An 18,692-nucleotide genomic window follows, 5' to 3' on the forward strand; every position below is an offset into this window, starting at 1 on the left:
TTTGAAAAAGCACTTTGAGCAGAATTTAAATGTCCTCTTAAACTTAAAAATAGAAGGTACTTCATAAGCAAGCCACAGCTTTCTAACTTTTGCTATATTTGGGTCTTAAGTGGTCCTCAAATGCCCATGTGTTAAAGGCTTAGGCCCTGGCTTGGCATTACAGAAACTGTAAGACATGGGGCCTAATGGATGGTATTAGGTCATTGGGAGCATGCCCTTCAAAAGGACTGTAGAGCCCTAGACTCTTTCTCTTTTGCTTCTAGCCATGAGATGAAGGTGTCCTCTGGCATGTCTCTTACCATAATGCCTCAATACATAGAAGCAATGGGGCCAATGAACCCTGGATTAAAACTTCTAAAATCCTGAGCCAAAATAAACCTTTCTTCCTTTTTTTTTTTGGTCAGTTGTGGGGCTTGAACTCAGGGGCTGGGCACTGGCTCTGAGCTTTTGTGCTCAAAGATAATACTCTAACACTTTGAGCCACAGCACCACTTCTGGTTTTCTGGTGGTTAGAAATAATAGTCTCACAGACTTTCCTGCCCAGGCTAGCTTCAAACCATGATCCTCAGATCTCAGCCTTCAGAGTAGCTAAGATTACAGGCATGATCTACAAGTGCCCATATCCTTTCTTCCTTTTAAGTTGATTATCTGTTACTTTATTATAGAAACAAAAAGCTGACTAATAAAACAGATTACAGGTTGTACAGAAAAATGTGTTCTGGAATAAAATTTTTATGCACTTTTAGGAACTCACGCAAAAATCCTAAGTCTCAAATATCAACCATTAAAGATAATCTAACAATCCCAAACTAGGAGTTCTTGTCATATTAGAATAAAATCTACATTATTCTAAAACATAAATTACTAATTTTAGATCCTAGTCAGAACTCTTAAGTTTTTTAAATGTTAACATGTATTTTTCTTTCAAGTTCTCAAAGATTGGTGACCCCTGCCAAAAAAAAAAAAAAACCATAGCAGGTTATTAGTCCAAAAACCCAAATCGAAAATTCTCCAAACTCTGAAACTTTCTGAGCACTGATATGATTCCCAAAATGGAAATCACTTTGGAAACTTTTGTTTCATGCATGACATAATTAAAAATACTGCATAAGACTAACTTCTGACTATGTGTACTAGATATGTGTATGTGTATAGTATGTGTTTGTATAAAGCTTAAATGAATTTCATAATTAAATTTGAGTTCCATCCCCAAAGTATTTCATTATATATATGCAAATATTTTCAAATCTAAAACAAATCCAAAATTTGAAACACTTCTTATTAGGAATATTTCAGATATGAGATAGCCAAGCTGTTCTTTAAAGGAACACAATGGTTCCCAAGGAAAACTACACTTATTTGAAGATTCTAAAGAGAGAGAAAGGAGTTCCTTAAACTCAGGAACAGAAAAGATGTCATGCAGTTGCAAACTGAAGACATCTACTTCAGAATGATACAGGAAGAGATTTCTGATGGCAAGTTTATCTGAGAGTTTCAGGTATATAATACAAATGATTCCACACTTGTAAATACCTCTGATTATCATTTGGCTTACCAAAAGCTTATGAAGAAAGAAAAACTGATGGCTACAGAAATATAGGATCGGATCCCACCAGCAGTTTGCTTCTAAATTACTAAATTAAGATTACAGTTTTAGCTGTGTGCTGGTGGCTCTTGCCTACTCAGGAGGCTGAAATCTGAGGATCATGGTTCAAGGCCAGCCCAGGCAGAAAAGTCCATGAGACACTTATCTCTAATAAACTACTCAGAAAGAGCCAGAAGTAGCACTTTGGCTCAAGTGGTAGAGTGCTAACCTTGAGCAAAAAAGCACAGGGACAGCACCCATGCCCTGAGTTCATGCCCTAGGATCAGCACCAAAAAATAAAAAATAAAATGATTAGTTTTAAATCTCACGTTTGGGGCACTTTCTAAAAAATAAACCCAGGGCTGAGAGTGCAGTTCATTGACAATGCATGTACCAAGCTCTGGATTCAATTCCCAGTATTTAAGTCAGGGTTTTTAATTTGTAATTTTTTGGGAAAGTCTGAAGAGAAGAACAAAACACATACTAGCAGATCTCTGAGAAGGAACCTGATCCTTGAGCCAAGACTCATGGGATAGGTGGTGGTAGAAGGCTTTAGAAAGTTGAGAACATAATGCCACACTTTGGGAGGAAGCAGGGACGAGGTGGGGGCAAGGAGGGTGCGGGAGGTGGTAATCAAAGTCACCAGGGCTCACTGGTGTGGGATAGAACAAACCTTCTACAGGGAATGACCTCTGTGCTCCTGAAAGGTAAAGTCAGCAGACCAAGAAAGCTTTACTGAGATGGATGAAAATTCAGCAGGTGTCGGTGTTGACAGATTAACAGATACCAAATAGGATAATAATGTAAAAAGAAGATGCAGGAGAATAAAGATGCTCCTAACTATACTGCATTAACTAAGTCCTGGGGCTAAAACCCCAGTCTGTCAGCAACTTAAGCTACAAAGCTACCAAAGTAAGCATTCAAAATTATAGGCCAGGCACAGTGACTCATATCTATAATCCCAGCTATTCAGGAGGCAGGGACTGGGAGAGTGGCAGTTCAAAGTCAGCCTGAGCAAAAGTTAGCAAGAACCCATCTCAACTGAACCAGGTTTGGTGGTGCATGCCTGTAAACCCGGTTACATGTGAGGCATAGGTAAAAGGGACCGTGGTCCAATTTTGGGCACAAATGGGAGCCCATATCTGAAAAATAATTGAAGCATATCCAGTTCATATCCCAGTTCAACTTTCTTAATACTGAATCTGTGTTTTGCTCTCCCCTGGATATTAGGTAACAGTTTTTAGTTCATTATAAAATTCTGAGAACTTACAGAATGTCCATTCTGAATAAGACTTCCAGACACCAAATAAGTGACATGCAGTTGGGCTCCTGAATTTTCCTTCCGTTTCCTTTCAACATAATCATACAGCATCCTGTTCCAAAGAAGGGAGAATTCATTAGTAAGAATCTCATCAACTCTTAATTTATGTCTTAAAAGTTAGATATATGAAATCTGATATGGCCAGCAATTTGACTTAGTGGTAGAGTAATTGCCTAGCATGCATAAGGCCCTGGGTTTGATTCCTCAATACAACATAAACAGAAAAAGCTAGAAGTGGCACTGTAGTGCAAGTGATAAAGTGGTAGCCTTGAGCAAAGAAGCTCAGGGACAGTGCCCAGGCCTTGAGTTCAAGCCCTAGGACTGGCAAAAATAAATAAATAAATCTGATAGTCCATTAAATTTTCTAAACAGCAGAACTTTTGTTCAGTCTATACAGATACACATACATACATATTTGTGTATATATTATGTATATATATATATATTTTTTTTTTTTTTTTACAAAAGATAGACTTTAGGTGAAACATTGAGTCTGAGTTTGCAGTGACACAATAAGTAGTAAAATAAAATAATGACCGGCCAAGAGAACCAGAGCCTGCATGAGAACAGTGGCAATGATATATAATGGACATGATACCAAATCCACAGTAAATTAATTAGCTAGCTATAGAATCTAGTATAAAATAATTTTTCTAGATCTCTTAGTATCTTGAGGTATTAAACAATAAAGTTAGACTAGACTCAATTCTCCTAACCTGGGATTCCTATTACCCTCTCTCCCCCTTCAAAGTATTAGCAAATGGAGATGGGGGGCTTTGTTTTTTGTTTTTTTTCCCCCAGTACAGTGGCTTAAACTAAGGGCCTTGGTGCTTGAACTAAGGGCCTGAGCTTCTCTTGCTCAAGGATGATACTCTACCACAAGAGTCACAGCTCCACTTCCAGCTTCTTTGGTAGTTTATTGGAGATAAGAGTCTCACAGACTTATTTTGCTCGGACTGCCTTTGAACTGCACTCCTCAGACCTCAGCTTCCTGAGAAGCTAGGATTAGAGGTATAAGCCACCAGTGCCTGACAATATGACTTTCTTGTTTGATTCAAAGTTTTCCACAAATTCTAAGACTTTGGTACTCCAAAACATTAAGGTTTATGGCTAGAAGCCAGCCCATATGAGACTCTACCTCTGAAATAACCTACATAAAACAGGGCCAGAGGGATGACTCAAGTGATAGTGTCAGCTGGGAAAGCAACCCAAGCAGATGTGGGCCCTGAGTTCAAACCCAGTATTGCCCCCCCCCCAAAGAAGAAAGCAATGAACCTATTATGTTTACAATCACCTATGTCTATTCTGTAATTCTAATTTTGTAATTACTCAGATTTAATTACTAATAACTATAGAATGTAAGTTTACTTTTACTACCCAGTTTCCAGAATATTCATTAATCTTAGATAACCAACATTAAATGCAAAAATTTGCTTTTAGTAAAATCCTTTCATTCATTTTTATTCCTCTCATCCAGCAAATATCACAAGTTGATTCTCTCCCATAACTTAAAAGTTTAACAGCAAAAAGAGACCTATCGTTTTTTATTTTATTTCAAGAAACAGAGTTCTATGTGTCATACTTCTGCCAAGGATAGCAAAAGAAAAAAATTTAAATATCAAGAGAAATATAACCTAAACTGCTAATCACTCTCTTCCTGAATTGTCCCTTAGCTTCTGAGTCTCCTGGTTCTCCTCAACTGCCTCTGCACTCCTTCCTGCAGATTCCTCTCTTCCTTTTGCTTAGCTGTAGCTGTGGCTTTAGCCATCTTTTCCCTCTGTTAGTGAGTAGCCATCTAGTTTACCTGGGTCTTGAGGGGGTTTTCTGGAACATGAACTATGCTTGGTCATCTACTTCTATGGTTCTCCTTGGTCTGTTTTATTCATGTTGATGGCTTCATCAATCCCTGACATCATCATCATTTGCTCAAATCACCAAGCCAGAAACTTGGTGTCATTGCTCTGAATGTCTCCCTATCCAGTGAGTGGCCAAGTCTCAATCAGCTCTTCCTCTTGAGTAATTCTTATCTCCATGACCCTTGAATCTCCTGAGTGGGCTATTCCAATTCCAAGTGTTAAGTCCCCTTCTATCCTTTCCTTTTCCACTGTGGCCACAGTGATGTTTTAAAAATGCAAATCAGGTCATTTAGTCAGTACCATTTCCACTGTGTCCAAAATTCTAAACACTCTTAAGTGTTAAAAAAGGGCTGAGAAGATGGCTCAGTGGTAGAGTGCTTGCTTTGCATGCATGAGGCCCTGGGTTCGATTCCTCAGCACCACATAAGCAAAAAGGAAAAAAAAAAGCGGGAAGTAGTGCTGTGGCTCAAGTGGTAGAGCGCTAGCCTTGAGCTGAAGAGCTGAGGGACAGCGCCCAAGCCCAGAGTTCAGGCCCCACGTCTGGATGGAAAAAAAAAAAAAAAGTTATTTGCAACCACTAAATTTTGAGGGGATTTATTATCTGCACAATAACAAGCTGAGCAATGTGAACTAGATTAACAAAGTTTCGGCCTTCCAGGAGCATATATTCTAGTGAGAGAAGACAAGTACAATAAAAAGAAAATACCAGACAGTAGTAAGAATTATCAAGTGCTAGACAAATGGATACCTATATTGATACAAGTCAAATTTCACTCTTTCCTTACACCAAGCATGAAAAAATAACTCCAAATTATTCCTAGAAGACATGAGTAATACAAATTCCATTCCTCATTTAAAAATTGCCTTGAACTAATAATCGGAAAGTTTTAGTGTAGTCTTAATATGAATTTTTTAGTTTAGCAAACATATAATCTGACAAAAAACTTGAATATAGTGACAATTAGCAATTATTAAAGAAATTAGCATGACATGGTGGCTCACTCCTATAATCATAACTAATCTGGAGGTAGACTGGGAAGACAGTGACTTGAGGTCAACCCAGGAAAACAAAATTATCAGGACCCCCACCTCAATCAGTAAACCAGAAAGATTGGGCTGTGAAGGAAGTGGTAAAGCACTTCTAGCAAGCACCAAAATAACAATAAAAACAATAATAGGAAGAACTGGGCACTGGTGGCTCATGCTTGTAATCATAGCTACTCAGGAAGCTGAAATCTGAGAAGAGTGATTCAAAGCCAGCCCAGGCAGGAATGTGCTTGAGAGTCTTACATCCAATCAACCATGAAAAAGACAGAAGTGAAACTGTGGCTCAAGTGGTAGAGCACTAGCCTTGAGCAAAACAGACCAGGGGCAGCACCGAGGTACTGAGTTCAAGACCCAAGGTGGGCATTAAAAACAAACAAAAAAAAAACACAACAATATGAGTACTACAGTAAAAGCCAAGCCAGGACTGAGCCTATCCAGTGACACCCTTTCAAAAATTAAAGTGAAACGCTAAGGTGATGGCTCAAGTGGTCAAGCACTTGCCTAGCAAGTGCAAAGCCTTGCATTCAAACACCAATACCACCAAAAAATAAACTCCAAACAAATCATTTAATTAAGTATAAGAGAAAAAAAATACAAAACCCTTAGAAAAAAACACAAAAGGGGAGGCAGAGGCAGAAGGATCATGAGTTCCAAGCCAGCTTGGAGTACAGAGTGAGTTTAAGGCCAGCCTGGACAGCAAGTCCTTGAGTCAAAAGAAGAAAGAAAGAAAGAAAGAAAGAAAGAAAGAAAAAGAAAGAAAGAAAGAAAGAAAGAAAGAAAGAAAGAAAGAAAGGAAGGAAGGAAGGAAGGAAGGAAGGAAGGAAGGAAGGAAGGAAGGAAGGAAGGAAGGAAAGAAGGAAGGAAATCCATAAGCAAAGGTCTTCACAGCCTTCATAGGCTGCATCAAAAACATGAGCAACAAAAGAAAAAATAAGTATGTTGGACACTTTCAACAATAAAAACATTTGTACTTCAAAGGACAGCAACAAGCAAGTGCAATGACCACCTATGGAATAAGAAAAAGATTTTGCAAATCATTTATCTGGTCATAATATTATATCCAGAATATATAAACAATTCTTAAAACTCAACAGTAAAAAGACAATCCAATAAAAATTGGTGAAATTTTGGGATAGGTATTTCTTCAAAAATATATAAATGGCCAATAAACACATAAAATATCATTAGATATTAGAGAGCAACAAATCAAAACCAAGTCATGTACTGATGGCCATTCCTGTAATTCTAGCTGAAATCAGAAGGATCATGGTTTGAGGCTTACATAGGAAAAAAGCTCACAAGATCTCTTTTCAGGCACAGGTGGATGCAGTGGTATACACCTGTCATCATAGCTTTATGAGCGCCTGAGGTCAAGAGGGCCCTGGTTCCACGTCAGAAAATTGCAGAAAATTGCAAGACTCCATGGAAGAAGGTGAGTGTGATAGCATATACCCATAATCTCAGCTATAACAAAAGCCTAAAATAAGTGGATGATAGATAGTCCAGACTCACACACAAGCAGGAAGTCAGACCCTGTTTCAAAAATAATCTGTGCAACTGGCACTAGTGGCTAACACCTGTAATCCTAGCTACTCAGGAGGCTGAGATCTGAGGATTGCGGTGTTAAGCCAGCCCAGGCAGAAAAGTCCATGACATTCTTTCTCCAATAAACTACTCTGAAAAAGTTGAAGTGGTGCTGCGGCTCAAGTGGTAGAGTGCTAGTCTTTTTTTTTTTTTTTTTTTTTTGGTCCAGTCGTGGGCCTGAACTCTGGGCCTGAGCTCTGTCCCTCAGCTCTTCAGCTCAAGGCTAGCGCTCTACCACTTGAGCCACAGTGCCACTTCTGGCTTTTTTCTTTTTGCTTATGTGGTGCTGAGGAATCGAACCCAGGGCCTCAAGCATGCAAGGCAAGCGCTCTACCACTGAGCCACCTTCCCAGCCCTAGAGTGCTAGTCTTGAGCAAAAGAAGCTCAGGGACAGAGCTCAGGTCCTGAGTACAAGCCCCAGGACCAGCACAAAAAAATTACAATAAAACCCAGTAAAAATAGCCTGGGTATGGCAGACCTAGAACTAGGAAAAAGTAGACAATGCATTATTATTTGGCCACAAAAAGGAATTAAGTAGTGATAAATGCAATAACTTGGACAAATCTTGAAAATATTATACTAAGTGAAAGAAATCAGATATGCAAGAGTATACATTCTATGATTTCATACATAGTATAGGCAAATCTATAGACAAAAAGAAACTAATAGCCGTCTAGGGATAGAAAGAGTAGAGGTTGGAGAAATTATGATGAATGACTATTAATGGATATTTGATTTACTTTGGGGTGATGAAAATATCTGAAAATGACTATGGTGATACTTGCATGACTCTATAAATATACATATATTATCATATATAATATATATACATTATATAAATATATTAAAAATAATTAAATTGTATGCTTTAAATGGGTATAGCATGTGACTGTATTTCAATAAATCTATTTTTCTTTTTTTTCAGTACTCAGGTTCCTGTGCTGGATAGGCAGGTACTCTTGAGCCATACCTCTAGTCATTACTTCCAGGTAGAGATAATAGTACAGAAGTTTACATATTGTTAATATAGTGAGAAAGCAAGTGGTATGGGATGAAGTTGAGAAGTCAAGTAGGCATTAAGACACTGTAAATGCTATTAAAAACTATATGTAGCCAGGCAAACTATAGAAAATCATATGCATCTTTAGTTCATGTTAAGGAAATCCCAATCCTAAATAAGCATCTTAAACTCCAACAGATGTATATAGTAACAGCTGCTTCACTTCATAAACATCTATAACTACAACTAATTTTTTAAAAAGTCACTTATAAATCTCCATACCAAAAGTAACTGAGGATTCTTGAATTTGGGTCGGAACTGGTTAGGGGCAATCTCAGTGAAAACCAGTCCGGCAGCTAGGCAAAATGACTCAAGCCTGTAATCCTAGCTATTTAGGAGGCAAAAACTGTGTCATTGTGTGATTGTGTGTATGTGTGTGGTGGTGGTGGTGGTGGTATTATGGTTCAATATTGGCCTGGGTAAAAAGAGGTTCTCCAGCTCCATCTCAACCAATAGCTGAGTACATTGGTATAAGCTTATTGCCCAGTGACACAAGAAACCACAAGTAGGAAGATCAAACTCAGGCCAGCCCAGGCATAATGTAAGACTTTATCTCAAAAATAATACAAAAAGGAGCTGGAGGTATGACTAAAGTGGTAAGATGTCTGCATAGTAAGTGTGAAGCTCTGAGTTCAATTTCTAGTATCAGAAACAAAAATAAGCCAGCAGTTTCAGGACCTGAAACTGCCAAATGAGTCCCCTAGATCTGTCTAAATTAACCCAAATAAAGGCAAATCAAACTTCTCTAGAGCTCAAGGTCTTCCTAAGACTTGTCATGAAGCATGTTCTTATAACTCAAAAGAAATTTCCTCAGGCCATCCTTAGGAAGAAAGCAAACCAAAATGAGCATTTAACCTCCAAATATGTGTCCTCAGCTAGTTCACCAAATCTTCTCCTTAGGACATAAACAATAACCTGTATCTTTTGTTGCCTTGTGGGTTTTTTGTTTTTGTTTTTGTTTTTTTTTTCCCAGAGCTGAGGACCGAACTCAGGGCCTTGCGCTCGGACAGGCAGGCACTCTTCCACTGAGCTAAACCCCCAGCCCCAATAATCTGCATCTTTTAAAAAATATATTTTATTTTGAAGATGCTGTACAAAAATAATCTGCATCTTTAAGGTCAAAAAACTTGAAAGTTATTTCAAAAACTTGGCTTCTCCTTTTGCCCTCAAGTTTCAGCAAGGAAAAATAATATATCAAAACTCAACAAGGGCCATGCTTTGCCATCCTAAACACTCTCTTTTAGTTTTACTTAGTTTTTCTGTCTTACACCATTATATAGCTTGTGCCAAACAGCCGATGCCCTCATGGAAACATGAGTAACAACCAAGGATGGGCCTAAGAAGCACTCAAGAAAATATAGTGAAGACATAAGACAACAGACATAAATCTGAGTTATAAACTGGACTGACTAGTCCACTTAATAAATCTGAAATAACAACGTGATGTTAACCAGAGTCAGGCCTACAAATAAATCCAGTGAATTTATCACCATACATTTGTATACAAGTCCACCCATCTCCTAAAAGAGGCAAAAAAAAAAAAAAAAAAATCAAGGTAATAAAAACTAGTATTCTTTTCCAATTACCCAGGGAAACAGAAAAAAAAAAGTTGTCACCTAAGAAGTAATGTGCGTAGTTAAAAACAATGAAAAAAAAACTCATGTCATTAAAATTGGTAGAAAACTGGACTTACTGTTTTGCCTGATTAACATGAACCCCTAGAGTGTAGCTCAGCCATTTGTATGTCACCTGCAAGAAAAAACAATTCCTTAAGTTTTATTGACTCCAGAGTGTAAATCAATCACAAGGGCCCACTCCTAAAAATTCTTTATTCTTAGATGATTATGCCACTGTAGTTTAGAAGAACCATGTGAGCAAGTAGGACCAAAGTATTTCCTAAGAAGTTTGCTTAACAGACTAAATAATGAAAAAGAATCTAAAAGGGCAAGCTGGATATACATACTCGGTATGCCCTGCTCTAAAACACTTCCAGTCAGGCACTGATAGCTCATCCCTGTAATTCTAGGTACCGAGCATCTAGGCCAGCCTGTGGAAGATCTATCTCCACATTAACTAGCAAAATGCCAGGCTGGAGCCGTGGCTCAAGTGGCAGAGAATCAGCCATGCAAGACTTAGGACACGTAAGCACACAATTCCAATTCTAAACACTGAGCTTCCAACACAGAGAAAACTATTAAAATTTGGATAAAGGTGCCACACTTAGCATTAGTAGGAGACCAACTTAAGGTTCCAAAAGTCCCTATCCCTCACAAATGACACATAAACGTGTTACTTGGTCCCTCTTGCTTTTATATCCCCTTCTCCGTAAGGACTACCCAGTGCGCCTGGGTGCACAGCAGGCCCTCAATCATCTTCATTTGCCCAGGCTGCCCACAGCCAGCCTCTCACTGGATTAGCCCAGCGCCAGGGGGCCGGCCACGCCTCAATCAATATTTAAATTTCCAGGAAGAGGAAATGGTCGTGATCTTGAACAACAAGGTCTCACAACCGGGAAGGGACTGAGTCTGTCACTGCAGATTTGGGACTCTGGATGCCCGAGTGTCGGGACGTCTTAGAAAAATTCCCCGGCGACGCCTCTTCCCTCGGGCCTGACCAGAAAGGCGGGAGCAGGGTGCCAAGCTGCCGGCACGCCCACCCCGGGCACGCGGCCCTCCGCCGGGGTCCTCGCTTGCCCCTGGGCACGAGGCAAGCGACTGGCCGGCCTCCCCGCGGCCAGCTCCCCACGAGGCCGCAAACACCGGGGGTCAAGGCCCCGGCGGCCGGCCCAGGCCCGAAACCCCCTCGCAGGCCCGCCTTCTCCATTCTGGCCTCCTTACGATCTTGTTCTGGTCTGTGACGAACTCGTCTATATTTTCCAGATAAAGCTGGTCTGCCATGATGCTGCAGCGTTGAACCGCACCGACCCCTCTGACGGCCAGAACCACAGCTCCCGCCGGCGGGAAACGACTTCGCTCCTTCCCGGGTCTCGGGTCGTTTCCTATGGTAACGGGGCGGACGCGCTACGGCGGCCGTAAGGGGGCCAAACTTGTCCTGAGCGCGGAGCGTGCAGGCTGAAGTGGGCGGAGCTACGAAGTCGCGAACGACGGCATGAGGTGGGCGTGGTTATGCTCTTAGTCTTCTAAGTGCGGGCCAGGCTTCCGTGACATCTCTGGCACTTAGAGAGTGACTCCGGACCAAATACTTCACCTCTAGGAGAAGCAGCCTTTCCACTAGTAAACTGCACAAAGTCTTGCCGGCTGGGGTTTATGTTCAGTGGTGGCGCTCATGCACGATACCCTGTTGGGTCTCTCCTAACGCCATTTGGTCCCTCCTTGCTATTTGCTGTGTTTATTTAACCAAAATAGGTTCAGTCCCTGTTCTGTCCCAGTTCCTTCCTAAGCACTGGGACAAGGCACTGAACAATAAAGACACGTATTTTTAGTAGCGTGGTGCAGCCTGGGATAAAGCACTGCCTGTGTCGCTCTTTCATAAATGAGATATTGGAGAAGGTTTTCCAGGAGGGAAAGAGAGAGAGGGAGAGGGAGAGAGAGAGAGAGAGAGAGAGAGAGAGAGAGAGAGAGAGAGAGAGAGAGAGAGAGAGAGAGAGAGAGAGACAGGCTGGAGCATTTACTGGGAAGGAAAATTTCATCAGCAGAATAGAGGCCCACGTAGGGAGAAGCCCCAAGGCTGTGAGAAAAGTCACTGAACTTTGTTCTCAGGAAAACCTGAATAGTTTTCAGATTGGAGAATTTCAACTTAAATTCCTCCTAGTAAAGAAAGATAAGAGGTGGGGGAACAGGGAGAGAAAGAGAGGGAGAAATAAAGGAGAGAAGTGGAGGGAAAGGAAGGAAGAACAAAAAGGAAAACAAAATTTAATAAAGGCCTTCAGCAGAAGCCAGTGTAGTTCCACACTGCAGCATAGTGGATAAGCAAGCAGGCTCTGAGTCCACTGCCTGGATTTGAATCCTGGCTTTGCTACTTCATGTGCGGTTAGGTAAATTATTTAACTATCAGGATTTTATTTCCTCATCTATAAGATGGGAACAATAATGGTGCCCACTTTGAAGATTTGTTGTATTATAAATTCAAGACAGCAAATGCCTACAAAATGTCAGGTACAATCTGAGTGGATTGCTGAGAATGCAGTTACAATCAGTAACAGTCATATAGCTTACATTTCTATGGATTTTTAAGTGAAAGATTATGGTGGCTTAAAATAAGACAGTTGAAGTGGGACTTTAGAGATCTAAGTAACTTGAACTTTTTTTTTTTTACTGCTGATGGATTAGATGAGTAGAGTTTGAAAAAGATAGGAAGCAAAATAAAAGCCTAAATAAAAGTAAATTTCTGCCTATACTTGAAATGATACTTCTTTAAAAACAAACTCCAAGGAAAACTTCTAAGGTCTAAGTTTGACTGGGGTGCCTCATGTTGACAACACAGTTGGTTTCCAGAAATCAGAACCAGCAATTGGCCTATCTGGTGACCAAAGGAATCCATACAACATTGTTAGAAATATGGCTGCCAAGTGATACCAGCAATGGGAGTTATTGGATAAAAATTCAGCCTCCATGTCTCAAAAAGAGAAAGCTAACCTGGCTCTTTCTTCCTATCATCTCCATATTACTCTCAAAAATAATTGACATTCAGACAGGGATCAGTGTTGGGGCAGGATGAGGAGCAGAGTTCCTACTTTCAGGCAGAATCTTCAAACCCAGAGTAGGAAAGAAGGGCAGGCCTCCTGTTGAGGAGGGAGTCTTGGAGGAGTAACTTAAAGAGACCCACCATCTTGCTGGACTTCAAGGATACCACAAGTGTCCCAGGGATAGGATTCCAGATAGGCTAACAGAACAGAACCAAAAAACACAAGATTAATAATAATGACTCAGGCTGAGCACCAGCAGCTTATGCCTGTAATCCTAGCTACTCAAGAAACTGAGATCTGAGAACGTTCAAAGCCAGCCTTGGCAGGAAACTCAGACTCTTATCTCCAATTAAACACCAAAAAGCCAGAAGCAGAAGTGTGGCTCAAGTGGTAAAGCATCAGAGTTGAGCAAAAAAGCTAAGAGACAGTACCCAGGCCCTGAGTTAAAGCCCCAGTACTGGCACACACAAACAAAAAAAAAGTTCTTAAGACCTGATCTGAACAAATATTTGGGTGTGGCAGTGCATGCCTGGTTTCCCAGCTATGACAGGTAGCATAAGTAGGAAGCTCATGGTCCAAGCAAGTTTGATTTAAAAAAAAAAAAAAAAAAAAGCAAGACTGTCTCCAAAGCAAAAGCGCAAGGAATGGTCCAGTAGTAAAATGCCTGCCTAGAAAGCATGTGGCCTGAGTTCAGTTCCTATTACTGAAAACCAGAAAAGGAAGGAAGGAAAGAAAAAGAAAGAAAAAAGGAAAGAAAGAAGGAAGGAAGGAAAGAAGAAAGGAAGGGAAGGAGGAGAGAGGAAGGGAGGGAGGGAGGGAGGGAGAGTTCTGGTGATTGATTCGAGGAATAAAAAAGTTGGGTGTGAGTGTGGTCAGAGACAGGATGGGTGGTATAAGTGAAATAGAGAACCAACATCCAAACCTCATCTTGGCTTACTTTAGTCTTGGTAACAGTGGGGGTGGGGGTGGGGTGCTAATTTTGCAAAGGTCATAGGGTGATTTAGAACAAGCTCCTGTGAGCTTCTCATAGCCCCTGGGGGTCTTGTCTCTTCTGCTGTAAGAAGATTAATATATCCTGGCCTTAGAAGCTGTACATTCCATAAAATAGTCTATACAACTTTGTTTTATTTTCTTCTTTATTATCTTCAAATAGTTGTGAAAAAAGATTTTAGTTTAACATACCCATTTATGTGTATAATGTATCTTGATCAGTGTCATCCCGTCCACCATTTTCCCCATTAAAAAACATTTTCAAGCCAGGCGCTGGTGGCTCATGCCTGTTAATAGTAGCTACTCAGGAGGCTGAGATCTGAGGATCACGGTTCAAAGCCAGCCCCAGCAGTAAAAGCTGTGAGACTCTTATCTCCAATAAACCACTAGAAAACTGGAAATGGTGCTGTGGCTCATGTGGTAGAGCTCTAGCCTTGAGCTGAAGAGTGCAGGTACAGCGCTCAAGCCCAGAGTTCAAGCCCCACAACCGACAAAAACAAATAAAACATTTTCAAAAGAAGATTGGGGTGCCAATGGCTCAGATCTATAATTCTAGCTACTCAGGAGGCTGAGATCTGAGGATCATGATTCTAAACCAGCCCAGGCAGATAAGTCCATTCAGCATCAAAAAAGCCAGAAGTTGAGTTGTGACTCACGTGGGTAGAGTGGTAGCCTTAAGCACAAAAGCTCAGGGACAGTGTGCAGGCCCTGAGTTCAAGCCCTAAAACTATCACAAAAAGAAAAAAAAGGCTTATTAGGTTGTGTATAGTTAAAAACCTTAACAATGACAACCTTCTGAGTTTATTTCTCATGTGTTTTTTTACATACAGTAAAAGGACATGTTGTCTAGCTTAGTTCCAAGTTTTCCCTTTACTTCTAATTTTCAGGCTGGGATGTCATCTCCTTTGAGAAATGACTCAAGTGGCCTTTACTGCTTCTTCAGTACCTTTGATTCTGTGTGTGTGAGAGAGAGAGAGAGAGAGAAAAAGAAGAGAGAGAGAGAGAGAGAGAGAGAGAGAGAGAGAGAGAGAGCAAGCACGTGCGCGCGCACCATTCCTGGGGGCTTGAAGTCAGGACCGGGGCACTGTCCCTAAACTTGCTTGCTTGCTTGCTTTTTTTTTTTTTTTTTCTGAGCTCTTTTTACTCTTTTGCTCTATCACTTTGAGCCACAGCACCTCTTCTGGTTTTCTGGTGGTTTATTGGAGACAAAGGTCTCATGGACTTTCTTGCTGGGGCTGCTTCAAACCTTGTGCCTCAGATCTCAGCCTCTTGAGTAGCTAGGATTACAGATGTGAGCTTTCCCGGCTTTCTTGTTCACCACTAGCACTCTACCACTTAAGCCACAGCTCCACTTCTGGTTTTTTGTTTTGTTTTGTTTTTGGTGTTTAATTGAATCTCTCTTAACTTGTACTTGAGCTGGTTTTGAACCATGATCCTCAGATCTTAGCCTTCTGTGAGTAGCTAGGATTACAGGCATGAGCTACTAGCATTTGGCTCTATATTTTGTTTTTGAGAACAGGATCTTGCTCCTTTGCCAGGATGGCCCCAAATCTGTAATTCTCCCACCTCCACCTTCTGAACAGCTGGGATGGCAGGTATATGCCATCGCTCCAATTATAGGTGTGTTTGCCACAACTCAACTGTATCACTGTCTACAGCTTTTGTCCCATCATTAACTGCATGTTTGAGGATGTGGCTCAAGGATGGACCCTTACCTACCAAGCACAAGGTCCTGGGTTTGATCCCAAACACTGCAAAACAAAACAACAGCAAAAAAAAAAAAAAAAAAAAAAAAAAGAAAGAAAAAACCAAGAAAACAAAAACAACCCTCTATTGATTTTGTTTTTCATAGCAGTTCTGTTTTGTAAATACTAAATGGCTAAACTTTTGCTCAATTTCTCTCTCTCTCTCTCTCTCTCTCTCTCTCTCTCTCTCTCTCTCTCTCTCTCTCTCTCTCTCTCTCTCTCTCTCTCTCTCTCTCTCTCTCCTCCCCCCCATCTCCAAAACTGAGACTCACACTCAGTATCTAAGGCTTGCTTTTGCTCATGGCTGGTACTCTATGACCTGAGACATATCTCTAACTCCTCAATTTTTTTAAGTGTCAGATAATAAAAATGTTTTTTAGGAGATGGGACTACCAAAGGACAAATTCTTCTCAGACAATCTTATTCATTCATTCTTGAGTTGGGTTTTTTTTTTTTTTTGAATTCTTTCTGTGAACTTGAGTACTTTCTGTGACTATATATTCCAATAGAAGATTTATTTAGTGCTGATTGGAGGCAGATAAGTGAACAGACAGATGGCTTAAAGACCACATTATAAGAGAGGAAATGAGCAGAAGGCACCAAATTGGAGATGTCCAATAAGCCATGTCCCCTGTGGAACGTGTCTATGCTTAGATTCTAGCTGAGACTGGGGAAGTATACAGTTTATAGATTGTAACAGGCTATCACTCACCCAGAGTCAGAGCTAAAAATAGACCTCCTGGGAACACCAGCAGTTCGGGGGCACAAAAAGGAGGAAATGTCTAAAAAAGAGAAGTGAAAGGGAAGAGCCCTCAGAGGTTCTTTTTGTTTTCAGTGTGAAAGCGAAAGTGAGTTTTTCTGAGAGAATCGCCAGCTGTGTCATCTATCCATCCTCCTAGCGGAATTGGGTAGACATTGAAAGGAATGCCTTGGATTTGGCCATTAGGAGGTCTCTGGTGACCTTGGCCAGAGAAATAAGAGGTACACTAGCCAGAGTGCAGTGAGTCAAGAAGTGAGGAAGGGCGAGGCACCAGTGGCTTATTCCTATAACCCCAGCTATTCAGGAGGCTGAGGTCTGAGGATCGAGGTCTGGAGACAGCCCAGGCAGATCAGTCTGTGAGACTCTTATCTCCATTCAACTACCAAAAAGGCCAAAAGTGGCACTATGGCTCAAAGTGCTACCCTGGAGCAATATAAGCTTAGGGACAGCACCCAGACCCTGAGTTCAAGTCCCAGGACTGGCACAAAAATGGAGTGAGGATGAACAAGAACTGAAGACAGGGTAACACAACTCTGATCATGAGGAGGTGGTAGAGGTGAGGAGGATCAAGAAGTTCATATGCATCTGTGTAAGCAATAGAAAGAGGAAACGCTGCCATAGGCATTTGTCTTAGAAACCAGCAAGACAAGCATTCTCCATTTAGTCTTCAGCAAGGGGCACTGACTGCAGAAACAAAGGCCATACACAGATCCTTGGTTCCCATAGCCTGAGACTTCTTCAAAGACCTTTTCAATCCTGGATTCCCAGCCTCCTACTTGGCCAAAGCTACAATGGGATAGGTTCTTGGTAAATATTTGTTGACTGATAACTGAATGGATGAAATTGAATTTTAAGTACTGTTTTGCTATATGGTTCCTTTTGAAGAACTATAGTGCTGTTTGTGGAAGGTGTTGTCCACTTTTCCTTCCACCACTGAAATTGTTATATAGTCTTATCAAGGCAAACATTACTGATACCCTAACTGAGAAAAGCTTTCTTCAAAGGCCCACTGACCAGAAATGGTAGAGGGAGGCAGAGGGAGAAGTTCAGGAATAATATATAGAACCAATCTGAGGTTCCAACCCAGCTGAGACTGGAAAGTCACACTGCTTTTGGAGACCCCAAAGGAAGGCTTCAAATGCTACTACATACACAGTCTTCACACACTGAATTTTAATAAATGCACTGTCTTACCTTTCTATATTTTCTTCTAAGACTATGGAGTCAAAAGTCAGATAGTCAATGTTCCCAAACTGACTCCTCGTTTCCTTTTATTCTCTCCCCCTCAGGGAGATTTCTCCATCATACCATTAATCTTCTTATGTCTGCCCCATTTCAGACCTTCCTTATCATCAGTCTTGTTTCCTTTAAGTTGTCTTTCTGCTTAAAAAAAAAAAAAAGAAATTCATGACCAGTGTCGAAGCTCACACTTGTAATCAGAGCAATTTTGAAGGTGGAGAATGGAAAGATCTTGGGTCAAAGCTAGCCTAGGCAAAAAGTTCATGAGACATCCCCAACACACACACACACACACACACACACACACACACACACACACACACACACATACACACACACACACACACACACCACCACCACCACCACCACCACCACCACCACCACCACCACCACCACCACCACCACCATCTCAATCAATACAAGTTGAGTGTGATGCTACATGCCTGTCATCCCAGCTCCAGGAAGCATAAATAGGAGGACTGCAGTCTGGGAAGGCCAAAGCATAAATGAAAGACCTTACTAGAAAAATAACTAAAGCAAAAAGGGTTGGAGGAGTGGCTCAAGTGGTAGAGCATCTTCTTAGCAAGACTGAGGCTGAATTTGAGCCCTGTTGTCACCAAAAATAAAATTCATGTCCCTCTTTCTCTAGCCTCATCTCTGTTCCAAACAGCCATGACTTGCCCTATTCCAATCTATCTTTGTTGTTGTTATTGGTTGTGGGGCTTGAACTCAGGGCCTGGGTACTGTCCCTGAGCCCTTTTGCCCAAGGGTAGCACTCTACCACTTTGAGCCACAGCTCCACTTCCAGTTTTTGAGTGGTTAATTGGAAATAAGTGTCTGACAGGGACTTTTCTGCCAGG

The 18,692-nt window shown here is 41.1% G+C and overlaps 1 protein-coding gene across 2 annotated transcripts in view; it reads right to left on the reverse strand.

The window, feature by feature from the left end:
- The window catches only part of Pold3 (DNA polymerase delta 3, accessory subunit), a 48,277-nt gene extending 36,821 nt beyond the window's left edge, over positions 1–11,456 (reverse strand). For both annotated transcript variants that reach the window (XR_011374950.1, XM_070035018.1), the window contains exons 1-3: positions 11,291–11,456; positions 10,147–10,202; positions 2,856–2,958 (exon numbers count right to left, since the gene is read on the reverse strand). Coding sequence is in view for 1 of the 2 variants with exons in the window: in XM_070035018.1 (XP_069891119.1) it covers positions 2,856–2,958; positions 10,147–10,202; positions 11,291–11,350 (219 nt within the window). In the remaining variant the exon portion in view is untranslated. The remainder of the gene's footprint in view (positions 1–2,855; positions 2,959–10,146; positions 10,203–11,290) is intronic.
- Positions 11,457–18,692: the final 7,236 nt, after the last annotated feature.

Source organism: Dipodomys merriami, unplaced genomic scaffold (assembly GCF_024711535.1).
Source record: "Dipodomys merriami isolate MVZ:Mamm:240054 unplaced genomic scaffold, mDipMer1.0.p SCAF_25, whole genome shotgun sequence".
NCBI classification, from domain to species: Eukaryota; Metazoa; Chordata; class Mammalia; order Rodentia; family Heteromyidae; genus Dipodomys; species Dipodomys merriami.